The following is a 16,122-nucleotide window of genomic DNA, read 5'->3' as shown; positions in this document are numbered from 1 at the left end:
CGTTATGTGTGATCACAGAAAAAAGGCAAAGTAAGCTGGCTAATAAGCATGTTCAACCTGCATTTCTGCAGAGGTATGTGTGTGGGTCCACGGATGCACATGTGTGTGTATGTGAATGTGCATGTGTGTATGGCCATCTATTAGGATGTATTTGTGGTTGAATGTGTGTCTTTGTGCATAAATACAGGCTAATGTGTGTGTACACCTGCATTTGGGGATCCGTGTATTGTGTGTGTTTTGTGTATGCATGCATGTGTGTTTGGGCATACCTGCAACTATATGTGTGTTTTTGGCCATGCATGTGTGTGAGTGCGTGTGCATCCATTTGTGTGAGTGTGCAAGCGCAAACATGTCTGTGTAGACGTTTGTGGACATCATGTTTGTGGACTTCATGTTTGTGTGTCCATGTGTGGGCACATGCCTGTGTGTGTGAATGCACGCCTGTGTGTGTGCACGAGTGCGCACAGACTTTCTCTTGAACTTTCTGCTGCACTGAAAGACTCTGACACCTGAGAAGGACCAATCTTTGACTCCTGTCCACATTTAGGCCTGTTCGGGTCTCTGAACACCATCGCATGAGCCTGAAAGTGCTTCATAAGGGCAGCATGTTTTTTGGAAAACACCAGAAGCTTTTTGCTTTTCCTCCTCAGACAGTGGGTTGAGGAAGAGACAGGAAGCAGAGCTGAAGGTAGCAGAGATGAAGATGCTGAGCTTCTCTTTGGGAGTGATCAGGATGGATCAGGAATGAATACATCAGATGGACGGCTCCTGTTAGAGGTTTTGGAGATAAAGTAAGAAAGGGCAGACTGAAATGATTCGGACATGTCCACAGGAGAGACAGTGAAAACACTCTATTTGTTACGACCACAATACCCCTTGTGGGAGGAGGGTGGGTTCCATCTCGCATCGGTAAGAAATACTCAATGATTAATTTATCAAAAAGTGTTTTTATTCAGAAGTCTGACATTTCAGTTTGCGGTTTCAAAAGACCACTTCCTCGTCCTTGTCAGTGTCTCCAAAACTAATTAATAGCCCCACCTGAGGCTACAGGTGGTATAAGGATGCTGAGTCTAGAGCTGCCAGGCTAGAGGTCTAGAGGAAGACCAATGAGGATGTTGATGGATGCAGAGAAGGAACATATGAAGGTGGCTCGTGTTGGAGGAGGGGATGCAGAAGACAGGGTTAGATGAAAGAAGCGTGTTCGCTGTGGCAACCCTTGAAGGGAAAAAGGAAAAGAAGAAGAAATGCTTTTTGCATAAAGATGTGATTACACACATAATTTGGTGACTGTATCTCTGTACTTACTATCTCAGTTTGCTGCTGGCATAATTATTTTTTATTTGTTGCAATTCAGTAGATTTCCATGACATCAAATCACAATCAAGTCATGGTAGGATGTAATGTATTCCAAACAACTGTATTATATCAAATCTCTCTGTAGTGATTGTTCTTAAAACATTCAACAAAAGTGTAGCCCTTTGAACTAGAAATAAACTATCTATAAGGACATAATTCAGGACACATTTCTCAGTCTGTCTGTTTTCAGAGATAACTTGTTTTTTTGCTTCAGGCTTAAAAAGTGAACCTCCTCACTTGCTGTAGGTAGTTTGGGTGACTGGGGCTGCTCTCATCTCACCTTTACCTGACTGAGTGTAAAAATAAAAATAAATGAAGAAAACAAATACCATTACGTCATCAATCAAGCCTAAACTGGCATAAATTATGATTTAGTGCTGCTGTTGTTTGCTTGACCTGCAGTGTAGACAGGTCATTAGAACTGAAAGGCTGTAATAATGAGCCGGCCCCCTTTTCTGTTTGATGTTCAAATCTCAACCTTCTTTTTTGTTAAAATAGAGTAGTAACTTAGTTTTTGTGTGAGAAAGAATATGATACAGTTATAGAAAACGTCAAGCCACCTCTTAATATTTCAGTTATATTTGGGTCAGAATGAGTTCTATCATTAATGAAGCTCTATGAAGTCTTCAAAAAGTTTTCTTTTTCACAAGCTGGATGCGTTGCAGTTTGAGCGTGTGAATTGCAGATGGATTAAGCAGCACTGCAGTGCTTGGCTTGGTTGGAGAGGTTTTTAAGGTAGAGGCAGAAAGGAACGTTGGAAAAGGGGGACCAGCTCTAATCAGGAACAGGTCTTGATGTGTGGAAGGCTAAGCAAAGCTCAGGATCCTGCATTTGCCCTGACAGTGTGCTCACACATCTTTATATTATTATGGGTTGGAGGGATTGATTGGGTTGCAGGTTGAAGAAAATCAAAGGATAACCCTGGCTGAGAAAGAAAAAAAAAGTTTTTTTTTGAATAGGAAGTTCTAAGGGGAAAAAAGTGTTACGCGAGGCCCATAATGGGTTGGGGCACAGGAGGTTCTGAGGTTTGGGAGAAAATGGGAGGAAAAGGGAACCTCAACAGCTGCATATGGACTTCTTAGTCCTCCGCCGGAAAGTTTCCTGGTGATAAGTCAAGTGGAAATGAAAACTACAAATTCCACCTACCTTTTGTCCAGTCCTACTGTAGTCATTTTTGCCATGCGCCTCATTATCACGATGAAAACAGACGCAGTCCTCAGTTCAACTCATGTCACCCAGCATGCCTACCTGAGCAGAAGGAAGACAGCAGACCGATAACCTTTAAAAGCTCACAACATGAAAAACAGCGGTGCTTGACTGCAGTTGCTTCTCTCGTCTCGTGACCAGGTGGAAAAATAGTGGTAGTGGTGTAAAATGGCATGGAGTTAGTTCATGTGCCGCTGTAAATTCCAGTCAAGTGTTTGAAGGCAGTAGAGAGCTAGAAAGAGGTAGATCTGCAGAGAGGACATAATTTATGCAGCTGGCACGAAAAGGACATTTCTTTCTTCTGCTTTTCCGCAGTGTCACTTAAGGATGTTACATTCAGACAGCAAGTGAGAATATCAGCTCATAAGAAACAAGAGATCGAGAATGAACCCAGGTCATTTCATGCACACACGAAAAAAAAGATGTCCTCAAGATATGATTTAACAAGCCGAACCTCCATGTAGTTTCCCTTTGATTTGGGTTCAGATGTTCTGAAACAGACACTGATGAGGCTGCCTCATCCTGAAGGCCTCAGAAGGATTTGGAACAGTTTTTATTGGGTTTTCCAAAATCAAGGACCATTTTAAAGAACAAAGCGTAGAGCCAACAATCAATTTATTTTATTTGTGACCTTAGATTGAAACCGTTACAGAGCCATTCTTTTACCACAGAGGTGAGCTGATAAAGTCGCACTTTGATCATATTTTGATCTATTTTCAAAGCGTTCCAGGTGATTTTTTTTATTATGAGGATGCTGTTTTTAGCCTCATTAAATAAATTGTCGTTTTCTAGATCATATCTGCTCAGGTCATTAGAAATTCACCTCTGAGTTGTGGGCTGGTTGCGTAGGAGAAAGCCAATGCTCATTTCCCATGGTTCCTTAGTTTACATTCTCCCCCTCACAACCCAAAGCTAACATTATCAATGCTACAAAAATGGCGTGCAAAGGTCTTTAAATGTCCATTTATTTAAAAGTTAAAATAAGAATTTTTCATCTGAAGTTCAGAAGGAACTAAAAATAAAAAAGTGGGGACAGGTCCATGCTGCTGTGACACCTTTTATTGATTGGGCAGCCATGGCAGAATGATAGAGCAGTCATCTCCCAGCCAAGGGTTGATGGTTCAATTCTTGTCTACCCTGATCACGTTCTTGGGCAAGATTCTGAAGACTTAGTTGCCTCCGGTGGATGCAGCAGAGCAGTTTGTGTGAGTAGATGTGAAAAGTCTTAAGCACAATCTTAATTACAATGGCGGTTGACCCGTACGGGTGCTGCAGGTTTGTTGGCTGTCTGGGCCGCTGGAGGGTCATAGAGAGGAGAGGCCGACTCTTGACGGGAGAGTAGGCGTGTCTTGCTGTTCCTTTGAGGCTTGTATGGCCGCCTCAAGGGACATCATGAAAATGGAATGTATCATTGTTGTGCATGTGGTAGGTGTATCATCAAATATTTGTATGGATAATGAAAGTTACAGGTACTTATGGCATACATGTAATTCTGTCGCACAATGCACTTGAAAGACAAAGAATAATCCTGAAGTGTCTGTGTCTCACCTACCTTACCCTTAAGTGTTGTGTTCACTACAACTTGTCACCTGCAGCCTAGCTGTAGAAAATAATGCACATGAACATTTTTTTTTTATCCCTTACAGGCTACAACCTTGATTTTTTTCTTCTTGTCACCTGTGTGCCCCGTGCAGGTTTACCCATGTCCCCCCTGCAAACAGCCCATATCTAGTCGCAAAGGCAATTGCAACTAAGGCCAAAAGCAGAGGCGCTTTACAGTAAATAAATGTTATACGAGTCTTGACTATTTACCATCACCATAAAAAACATTGATCTCAACATACAGCCACAGTTACCTAAACACTCGGAACTTCATCAAAACAGTATGGCGTGTGTACAACAGCCCTTCCCCTGTTTCACAAGCACCTACTCAGAAACTCCTTACAGAAGAACATAGTGTGAATTGTTATGTCTTAAACCCTTTCTTCTGTTTTTTTCTGCCTCTCCTCTCATCTTTTGTGTTTGTTTTATTGATCTCCACAGCTGAGCTAACTGGGCAGCTTTCACGGCCACTGAAAGTCAGTCTGACTTTGACGAAGCTGGAGCAGACCAAAGCCTACCTGAAGAAGGTTTTGTCCATCCAGAAATGGGATACCACTGCTAAATCAGCCTCTGCTGCCTCCTCTTCTCATTCATCTCCAACAAAGACACCACAGGCCTTCATCCCTCGTTCTGACCCTCTTCATCAGGGTTCATCATTAGCCTTAACCAGCAGCATCAAGACCTTAGCTCGATCCTTCCACAGAGTGTCAGTCCACACAACTCAGATGGTTGTAACCATGGAGACAGAAGGCCACGCACTGAAGCCCAGCTTGACTGTATCACTTTCAGCCTTGACAGGATGTCTGCAAGTGAAGACGGCACCCAGGACAGAAGGTTGGTGAAAGACTCACTAACAAAGTAAGCTTAAGGTAAACAAAGGCCAATTGATTTGTACGTCTTCAGCAAAGAAGGTCTTTTAATAGGTGGGTCGAGATTTTTGTTGTTTTCTTTTGGCCTCAAACCCTTTGAGCTGCTGATATCTTTATGGCTCTAAGAGTTAAAGGCCATCTTTCACCTCAGAGTGATGAATCTTAGGGAATCTTCATCGATAGTAAGAGGAAAATTTTATACTCATCATGTTATCCCCTTAAATCTACTCTGCTGCAGTATTTTTTTTAAAGAAGGTTGCTTAAAAAGGTGGAGCTGTATTTAAAACTGCTATAATGAGTTAATCGCATTTGGCAAATGTTGTAATCATTTGAACTGACCACAGCTTTAAGATACAGTGACAGAGTAAACGTGCACCTTCTTTCTGTGGCATGTCAGTTGTTTGAAACTTCAAATTTGATTAAAGCCACAAAAATTTCAAGGCCTGATGTAAGCTGTGCTCGGTGAACACCACAGTAACCTTGATTTTCTCTAAGGTTTCTGAATTGTTCTGTCTTGCCGATTTTCTCTCAATCCAGGAAAGGACAGAGCTCATTTTATCAATCTTACACATATGCTGACAAAACTAAGGGAAGATGATCAAAATACTTAAAAAGATACTGTATTAGTGTAATATATCTTGAACAGAAATACCGAAGTCTTTGTTGATGTTGACTGTTTTATGTAACTGAAAGTTAAACATTTTAATCTTTTTTTTAAAGAAATTTCATCTTGCTTGGAAATTCTGTTGTCACTGACTCAGCCACATGTACTTGTACGGGTCAACCCCCGTATGGGTGCTGCGGGTTTTCGAGTTGTCCAGAACCGTAGAGGGTTGTTGAGAGCAGTAAAGGTGTGTCATTCAGTTCCCTTGACACTCATGCGACCGCCTCAAGGGATGTCATAGAAATGGAATGTACCATTGTTGTGCGTGTGGTACAAGTATCATGAAGTCTTTATTAGAATAATGTATGTTACACACACGTATGGGTGATGCTGTCGTACGGTGCCCTTTACACAGCACTCCAGTCATTAGCAAGGTTGCGCTTACTGGATCTTATTGGCAGCGTGCAAATGCTGCACGCATAGGGTGTGCACATGGCCTATGTAAGTACCTGTAGGATGCCCACACAAACTACATTGATTGTTTAATATCCTGGTTTCTTCACGCTGCAAAAAAAAGAAGTGTCCGACTTTCACTTGAACAGCACTCATGGGTCTCAGCACAGTTTGCAGAGTTTGAGGGGGTTGGAATAAAAGAAAAATGTGTCTGACACGCCTGCATCTCACCTACGTCACTCTTACTTGATGTACAAGTGTTTGCTAGGACTTGTAGCCCACAGCATGTCCCTAGAAAAAATGCCCAAGAGCATTTATGCCCTACGGGCTCTCCAAACCGTCTGCCACTTTGATATTTCGTGTGGGTCACCTGTGTGTACATATTTGTCCATTTTTTGCCCGCACAGACAGCTGTGTGGATGATGGATCCTGTTTCTATGCCCTTACAGGTGGATATGGGATCCACCATCCACATAGTTGCTTTGTTCGCACGGTAACTCTGATCATCTGTATCAAGGACCTATATCATGAAAGATCGACCAGTTGAGCTTTTGAGTACCGGTATATTGTTATGGTAATTTCTCACTATAAACAACCCCAAAGCATTATTTGAATCCATTCTCGCATTTCTGAGTATTCCTCTAAAAAACCTGCTCCCTGAGCACCAGGGCCTCCCAGCCCACGAAAACGAGTAGGTTCTCACACTGATGTCACAAAGTGATGAACAGCCCGTTCCAGGAAGAATCTATGCTGCCAGTTCCGCCCCCAGGCTAACACACACCCACTTTCTCCGTAGAGCTAGTGGTGATCGCCTAAGGGTTTCATTTTTTATGAACAATAGGCACATCCATCTTTGCAAAAGTTCAGATGTAGTTTGATTTCGTGGGCGAAGCGCAGACATGCTGACGAGGTCGGCTCGGGGTTGACGTCATGAAATGAGTGACGCCCACAAGGAGAGAAAGGCGGAGCCTCAAAAATCGTATCGTAGGAAAATGAACTGGGGAAAAAACTCATTTCTTTTATTAGAAATCCTTCTTTAGTGAGCCAAAGGTAATAAATCATTTTGTATATGGATATAGTTTACTCTGAAAGTCTAAAGAAAAGTAGGGTACAGGCTCTGTAAGCTAAAAGCAGGGTTTGTCCATATACTGAGTAGTTTTTTGCAGGAACTTGCGTTGCCTTTGACCTTTGGTTTGATTTCACGGATCTTTGATTGATGCCTGATTGTGTGTGAGAAATCTTTCTCTTTAAACAAACCCGCCTTTCATTGGGGCTTTTCCTGCTGCAGGAGGCGTCACGACTACGGAATTCCTAATACCCAACTTTGAGCCACAACAATAGAAAAAAATCTTTTTTGTTTTTCTTTCAAACCGAATAATAGAAGGGACGAGAGGAATTAAAGAGGCTGCTGAATTCATGCCACATGCAGTAGATAATAGGGAACACTTTTGACTCATAATTTTGCTTGTAGATGGTTTATACTTAAGTGCCGCTGAGCAAAACATCCTCTGTTGACTGGTGTTCAAGGATCTGGAGCTGGAGCCCAGCCCTTTGGAAGTGCCAGCATCTGTTTCACAGATGTTGTTAATATAGAATTACTTCAGATAAAATGATTGTTAAAAATGCTAATTAAAACCTCAAACAATTTGCACTTTGTTTACTCAAATCTACATAACTGCGCAATGACACAATCCATAGTGCTGCAGCTTCTCCAGCTTTTCAGCTTTCTTCCGTCTCTGATCTGTTGACTTTCACAAACACCAAAGAAAGCGCAGAGTGGAAAAAGAGGGTATGGACACAATGATGATGACATGGAAGCTCTTTCTCTCCTGTTTAAAACACTTCCAGAAAACAGTTGGCTCTTTTCTACAAATGAATACTTTTCTAGGTTTGCAGTAAACACGGGAAGTGGAAGCAGTCTTTGGATGGATGTTTATTTTATCTTATTTACTTAATTTTCTTTCTGAAATAAAAACATATTTTTAATTAAACTGATTTGGAATCACTATCACAGAGTGAGGAAGACGTTAGGACCAGGAGCACCTGTGGTGATAAACATCTTCTGGGTGTTTCACCCTTGGTTTTTCTGAGAGCTACTGGTTGTTATAGCGGAAAATGTTCAGAGCATTATGCTGTAATAAAACTAATGCTGTCATTGTGTGCTGGAGATTTTCTTGTCCATCTCCTCCTATATCATCTTGAGCGGTTTCTGAAGTACCTGAAAGGCTTAAGATGGTCTGCGCAGATCTCATTAAATACCTTAATATTTCATCTCTGAACACATTGACATCATTTGAACTCTGAGCTGTTGACACTGGAGGACTGAAGAGTTTACACGGCTCCAGATCCCAGCATAAATCTCTTTTAGGCTCTGAAATAGTTTTAGGGATTGTAAAGTAAACATCAGAAGTTGTGCGTCTGCATAACCTATGGAGTGTTTTGGTTGTTGTTGTTGTTGAAAGCGTTTGCACGCGTATAGGTGCTTGTCACAACAAACACAGCTATTTTTCCCTCAGGGCTTCTTCACATAGTGCTTCCAGATTTGTTGGCACTGAGAGGAGACAAACTGTCTCCAATTACACAGACTGATCTCTGTTGACAATAGATGTATCTGTTGACTTTTAGCCTTAACTGCACCACCTCCATCACTCAGCACTCCAAGCTGCTTCAGACTACAGAAAATGGATACCTTGGAATTTTCCAGAGATAAAGGTCAAGATTCCCGTTCGGTAAGGTTGAGCTCTTGAGCTGCCACAATAAGTCAGTGGGAATTACCCCCCTGGGAAAGGCTGCACTTGAGATGTAATTCAGGAGAATGGAACAGGGCTGCTGCAGCTTGTATCACTACAGTCGTTGCTTCTCTGTGGTGAACGGAGGCTGATGGATCAAATCCCGACACGTTAAACTGATGATGTAGAAAAACAAATGGGAGGCAGGAGCAAATGGTGTGGAAAAGTTTTACCTTTTCTTTTTTTAGATACATGGCTGGAGTGAAGGATGCCAAAATCACAGGAATAGCAGGCATATTAGGGAGTAAAGAGATAAATAATAAGAAAATGCAGAGTGTGGACATATGGAGTGACACAGGATAGAACGGGAAGCAGCTGAATGTTAGTACTCCATCCCACCCTGTCTTCATCACCACCAGCAGCCCATTGCCTGTATCCCCCCACCCCCTTTAAACCCGCTGAACATCTGGGGCTCTGTACCTGGTCATAGCAGCCACTCTCAGGGAAGGGACAAGATGGAGAGAGAAGGGATTAGGCTGACAGTGAGGTGTGTTACCAGATCCTGTGTTAATGAAAAGCAAGTGGAAGCTCAGCATTCCTCCCTCCATCCACTTCCCAAGGTAGAGGGGCATTTATAGTTCAGGAAAAGAGAAAGAGGTGGGCAGCAGAAAGAGAACAGATGTCCAAGGCTCCATGAGGGCCACGGGGCCGTCACACTGTCCGAACAGGCTCCCGACTGAGGAGCACACTCACCGTCACACAGCAGAGCGTGTTAGTGCAGCACTCATCCAGTGTTTCAGTTCTATTCTGTTCAGATTTCATGAAGCAATATTTTTACTGCAGAGCGTTGGTCCCTGTTGGTCAGCATAGTCACCCAGATTCATCCACACCACGGAGACGACAGCAAAAATCGCTGCAGTTAAAATACAGGGATGTCAAGTTGTCTTTACCAGATGGATCTGTATAGGATTTGGAGTATAGTCATTCTAAGTTTAGGCTTTCAAGTTTTGGGGTTTTTCTGTGTAATGCCTTGCAACAACCTCAGTTCTGAATTGGAGTTTTATAGAGGAACTCAATTGAACTGAAACAAATTGCTGACAGAAAAGCTAACCTTTTTATTTTTTTTATTTTAATTTTTGTTTAGATCTGTAATGTTTTGGAGGCTTTCCTGGAACAATGACTTTCACAGATTTTCTATTGGATTGAGGTCCAAAAACTTGCTTCCATGACCTTAAAATGCTTTTTTCATAGACACGCATTTGTTGTTGTGTTTAGGATCATTGTCATGCTAGAAGATCCAGCCACATTTCATCTTCAGTGTTCTCCCCGATGAAAGGAGGTTTAAGCCCAAAATTTCACCACACATGGTTCCTTTCATCCTTTCTTTAATATGGATCAGTCATCGTATACCCTTTTCAGAGAAACTGCCCCAAACCATGATGTTTCCACCTCCATGCTTCATAGTGGGGTTGGTGTTCTTGGGATAAAACTCATAGTTCTTCTCCCTCTAAATATCACAAGTTCTGTTTAAACCAAAGTGTTCCATTTTGGTTTCATCTTTCAGCTTTCATCCATAGGACATTTCCGCGATCTTCTTATGGATCCTCCTCTAGAAAACTTTAGATGGGCCTGTACATGTTCTGGCTTTAGCAGGGGGACCCGTCTGGCACTGCAGGATTTGAGACCCTGGCGGCGTAGTGTGTTACTGGTGGTAGCCTTTGTTACTTTCATTCCAGCTCTCTGCAGGTCAACAATTTGGTTTCTGGTGTCCTTAGACAGCTCTTTGGCCTTGGCCATAGTGGAGTTTGGAGGGTGACTGAGGTTGTGGACAGGTGTCGTTGATAGAGATAACTAGTTCAAACATTGATATAGGTAATGAGTGGAGGACAGAGGATCCTCTTACAGAAGAAGTTACAGGTCTGTGAGAGACAGAAATCTTGCTGGTTTGTAGAATGACTTATTTTCCACCGTAATTTACAAATTAATTCTTTAAAAATCAGACAATGTCATTTTCTAGATTGTTTTTTCTCACTTTGTCTCTCATAGTTGAGGTATACCTATGATGAAAATTACAGGCCTCTCTCATCTTTTTAAGTGAGAGAAGTTGCACAATTTGTGGCTGAATTAGGTTTCAATGGTTTCAATATTTTAAAGCTTCTTTTTGGCTGCTAGTGTTCCCTGGTGCATCAACCAGTTCCCTCTTGTGTCCTGTAGTGGTCTTGTGGTGAGTGAGAAGCATATTTCTGTGGTGAGAGACGGTATATTACTTCTTTTACTGTTACCATCCCAGAAGGTCTTTGGGGGCCTCTGCTAGTTATGTAATCACTCCTTTAGGTTTTTGCTAATTGATACCAGTCAGTCGCAGTGCATAAATCAGTCAGGCAGTGGTCAGATAACAGCTGCCAAGAAGAAACCGACATGGTAAATCAGTCCCCGATCCTTTCTAATCTTACCTGGGTGTGTGCCAGAGAAGTTTTTCCATGTAGGGAGATCTCCATCATCCTTCTCTCCACCCAATCAGTTCATCAAGTGATAAGCATCGTGTTACCTTCATTGGGTGTGAATTAGGGTGGCTATAGGCTAAGATGGCAGTGCAATGATTGCAGGTGTGAGCTGTCTATGTATGCATTATTCTTACTCTGCTTCCACGTGCTTTTATTTCAGGGCATTTATGAGTATGTACAGCATTCTTTTAGATGTGGTCTTTATATTGATAGAGTGATGGCGATGTGACGGACATGTAAGGGGAACAGTTTGTCTCCAATCATAAATATTTCTATTAGTTAGCATCGATAAATCATTAGTATTTTGTGTAAAAATAGTGTTTGATCCACAGAAGAGCACTAGGGTGAGTCTCATATCGTTTTTCTTCATTTATATTTGTTTATGCTGAAGACTTTTATTTAGTTTTTGTTGTTTTGTAAGATGTAACTCTTTGTTGCCTGTACAGCACACACGTGACCGCGAGACAACCAGCCGTGCGCCACAGTGGTTTTCTGCTAACTTGCTGCTCCCGGTGTGCTTTCCAATCGACTGGGCATCTCAGGGCGTTGCTTTGACGTTTTCATGCTGCCGGTTTATAATTGAAACTGTTAAATTAGCTATAACATTGCAGAAGATAGGAAACATTCATATTCATGAGTAATTTATTATCTAAGCTCCCAGAAGTTTGCAGGTAAACGTCCAACTTGAATGAATACAAGCCAGACAGATATGACTCAGTATTTGACTCAGTATTTTCCCCAGATTCTTTTTCTCACTGCCACACCCCTGTTGTTTTCATGCATTTTATTGTTGAACAAGATGTTATTGAGTCAGTTCATCAACCCTGGAAAAGTGTGTTATTTCACCATATTATAGCAGACTTTTTAATGCACACCCTTTTTTCGTTGTTTCTCACTCCTGTTCCTGCTGTCTGTCTGTATCTTTCCTTTTTGAAAACAGCTTTTGTAGGTCTGTAAAAGCCCATATTTATGTTATTTATCATTTTTTGTTTCTATTTAGGATCAAATATAGCAAATTCTTACTTGTGCCTCTAGAGATCTTTGTTGTTTTCTTTTGGCTTTACGAAAATCAGTGTTGTAATTAATCCTGCTTTCTTTATTCTTCACGTTTTAAAAAACGTTAACACTGCCGTGTTGATATTGTGTTGTGTGTAAAAGTACACAAAGCCATGTTTCATTACAATTGTGTGTTCCTGTACAAACTACAACAACAAGAAAGTAGATTGTAAATGTTAAAAAGATCTTTACTTGTTTCCCATTTTAGATGAATTATTGACCTTTATGAACTGCTTCCGCTTTTCATTTCTCTACTTCTTGTGTTTTCCTAGATACAGTTCAGTCTGCCTCTCTGCTGCTGAAGCTGAAAGATGCTCTGGTGAAGACAGGCTTGAGGAACCAGAGTCGTGTCCTGCTGGGCCCTTTTTCCTGCAGCAGTTCTGTGGAAGCTCGCTGGTGTCGGCACAGCGGCAGCCCTGGGGCTGAGCCCGGACCCCCTAAGCTGCTCCTGGACCTTAAGGGGGGTCTGCTGCAGGTTTGTTTGGCTCACACGAGAGATTTATTAACCGACACCACTCTGGTTCAAGGGTTAGAGTTTGATCAGTGCCTCTGCACCTGCTTGGAAGTGAGAGTGAACAACACTTTGAGTGAATTGAAAACTTTGACTTTGTCCACTTCGTTTTAAGATAACTGGTTGAATGTTACTGATTTAGAAAACAGACTTTAACTATAACTTCATCAAGTGAAATTAATCCTCGTCTCTACGTCAGATCTGTCTTGCAGGTTTTTGCCTTTGTTTAAGATAAAATATCAGTAATCCTCGTCTGCGTTTTAGTAATATTTGCTGGTTAAACAAGGAATGTTGAAGGCCTTTGTGTGTCTTTTTTCCCATGATGCCACAGTGTAAAAGTCCCCTCTTAATGTCTCTGAAGGAGTTTGCTATGTCTAATATTTTATTCCGCATTACCTTCACTGGGGGAACCCCTCCGTACTCATTCAGTGGCTCCTCTAATGCTTTTATGGCGTGCCCATTAACAGAAACATTACTAGCAACTCAGCACTTAATATGTAATCATTCTGTTCCCTCTAAAAATATTGGCATTTGTGGTGTTTCAATCAAGTTCTTTACCAAAACCACCGGAATTCCTTTACGATTTTTCTTCTCTCATGCTCCAATTCCAAAAACGTAGGGGAAGAGAGAAAATCCCCGAATTTTCCTGTTTTCAGTGTTTAGTCATAGCCGGTGCTAAAGAGTGTGTCGGGCAAGGAAAGGGAGAAGGCAGGCAGCTCCATGTGCGAAGGGTCTTTGACTCAGAGATTCCTAGTTTTCAGTCCAAACCCCAGGCTGAGAAGAAGGGGAATGCCACGGGCAAGTGAGGAGAGCTTAAGGTTATATTGGATCATATTAGTAATGCTGTGAACGGGTGACGAAGAGGGTAAGATCCACAGCCTCTTCCTGTTTTGGAAAATAAAGTAAGGTCATGGTAGAAGCAGTTATGCCGCAGCTCACGTCATTTGTAAATGTGTTCCTTTCCTTTACTGCATTTCTTTTTATTCTCCTTTATTTTTTACTTCAAACCCTGTATACACGCTTTGCTATTGCTTTGAACTCTCTCTTATTCTTTCTTATTTCCTAAACAAAATAGATCTTCTGGGGGCAGGAACACCTGAACTGCCTGATGCTGGTTGGGGAACACCTCCGTGCCTACTTCCACCCCCATAAAGACGACCTAGCTGATGGCTCCTCAAAGGGAAGGGCTTGCCACACCCAGCCTCAACCCTCTCCCTCCTCTTCCTCCCCCCGAACGGAGCACAGCTCGGATGACCTACGAACTGGAAATTTTCAGTACATTCAGGACTCAGGTGAATGTCTGCACGAAGCACATCAGTGGCATCATGCCGCGTTTGTTCTTTACTGCTTTTATTGATGCCTGCATCAACCAAAAGGATTTTTATACCTTACAAGTCAGGATCTGCTTTTCGTTTTCAAATAAAATAATGTATATATAAAAAATGAACCCACCCCATCATGTTTAAAACAGGTTGACATGTAGTTTCAGTGCATAATCAATATGAAACAGTAAGTTTAAAAGCTGTGCTCGAATCTGTTGCTATGGAGACCAGCTAACTTTGCAGTCCAAAGTAAGCTTAGCAGTGTAGCGCTATGCCTGATGATACTTGCCTCATTTCTCAGATAAACAGGTTAAAAGTGCATCAATCAGATTTATTTCCTTTGTGACGAAACATATACTTTTTAAACAAACTCTGCTGTCAAATTGGAAAAAGGAACATAGAATTCACAAATTCACCTCCATTTAGTATAAACATGAGCTTTAGGGAGCCATGAGCTGTTGGTGTGTTTTCTATCCTTGTATTTATTTTTAATGTGAGATTTTTGGAGGGAATTTTCTTAGAGTTGCTGAAAAAAGCATTCATGTGGGAAAAACAATCTCAAGTAAAACAATCACTCAATCAAAATACGTCATTAGGTGTAAACATCTACTCCATGATGCTGTGATCGATCGTCTATAGGTCAGACCAACTGACCAAAGCCTCCTCATCTGGAACTTGATTAAACCAAAGGTCTGCTAATGGGCACTACATGCAACTGTCTGACAAGCTGCAGGCCACATCTCCTTAGAGAAAAGTGTCTTCTGAAGTATTTGGTGCAGACCTGCACATATGGCTGATCTACCTGCTGGTGCAGGTTGAGTTGTGCATGAGCAGAAATGTTAACTGCAGTTTGTGTAAAACCTAGTTATTGTGTCAGCATGTTGTTTGCCGTATTTTTCGGACTATAAGTCGCTCCAGGGTATAAGTCCCTGCATCCATAAAATACATAATAAAGAAGAAATAAATCATATAGAGGTTGCACTGGAGTTTCGGTTCCAAGTTTGTGACAAATTTAACAAAATATGTTTAAAAAAAATGGACCTTTCATCCTAAAAGACAAATCATAATAAAGGAATAGATAAGAACAAAAGACCAAATATATAATATACAATAACAATAATATACAACAATATACTACCTCAACACATTGATGCTTATTTAGCTACTTGAAACGGGAGAAACTACTAAATTAATGCAACTTATGAACAATTATTCAGATAAACAAAGCATAAAGAACTTGCTGACAATTCAACTAAAGTCTTGATATCACTGCAAATCACTAAATCTTTTAAAAATTCATCATCTTCTGAGTTGCTTTTGAATAACTCAGCCGAGCCTGGCGTAAGACTGAGCAGTGCTTCTTCTTCTTTGTTAGTAACAAATACACACACCTACTGCGCCTTCTTGTTGTTGCTGCTATATATGTATTGCTATTTATTTATTTCAAAGTGCCTGTATTGTGTTTTTCTTAAGCCCATCCATTTTCTAAACCCATTTTGATCCTTTCAGGGTCTAGGGGCCGCAGGAGCCACTCATGCTTTCCTTAAGCCATTTATATTAAACTATATCCATGTGTATAATAAAACATTAGCTTTGGCACACTAAAGAAAGATTTTTAAAATGAAATCTTAGTCATTTTCGCAGCTTATTTTCCCACCCGGAAGTAAGACAACTCGATCTCTGAAGCTCCGCCTTTCACTCCTTGTGGGTGCCGCCCAGCGTGTCTGCGGATCTCCACTAGCTCCACGGAGAAAGTGTGTGTGCTTGCGTGCGTGCGTGCGTGCGTGCGTGTGTGCGTGTGCGTGTGTGTGTGTTTTGGCCTGGGTGCTGGCAGTGCAGACTCTTCCTGGAAGAGGCTGTTCTCACTTGTCTCTGTCACACATGTGAGAACCCTCTGGCTTTCTGGGATC

General features: G+C 41.6%; 1 protein-coding gene across 3 annotated transcripts in view; it reads left to right on the top strand.

Annotated features, from left to right (window-relative positions):
• The window catches only part of vps13b (vacuolar protein sorting 13 homolog B), a 318,686-nt gene that overhangs the window by 239,126 nt on the left and 63,438 nt on the right, over positions 1-16,122 (top strand). For all 3 annotated transcript variants that reach the window (XR_002874967.1, XM_023964361.1, XM_023964362.1), the window contains exons 38-40: positions 4,606-4,998; positions 12,652-12,854; positions 13,966-14,182. Coding sequence is in view for 2 of the 3 variants with exons in the window: in XM_023964361.1 (XP_023820129.1) it covers positions 4,606-4,998; positions 12,652-12,854; positions 13,966-14,182 (813 nt within the window). In the remaining variant the exon portion in view is untranslated. The remainder of the gene's footprint in view (positions 1-4,605; positions 4,999-12,651; positions 12,855-13,965; positions 14,183-16,122) is intronic.

This window comes from Oryzias latipes, chromosome 16, assembly GCF_002234675.1.
Source record: "Oryzias latipes chromosome 16, ASM223467v1".
Classification (NCBI taxonomy): Eukaryota; Metazoa; Chordata; class Actinopteri; order Beloniformes; family Adrianichthyidae; genus Oryzias; species Oryzias latipes.
The sequence above is the reverse complement of the archived record's forward strand: the minus strand, read 5'-3'. Positions and strand labels throughout refer to the sequence as shown.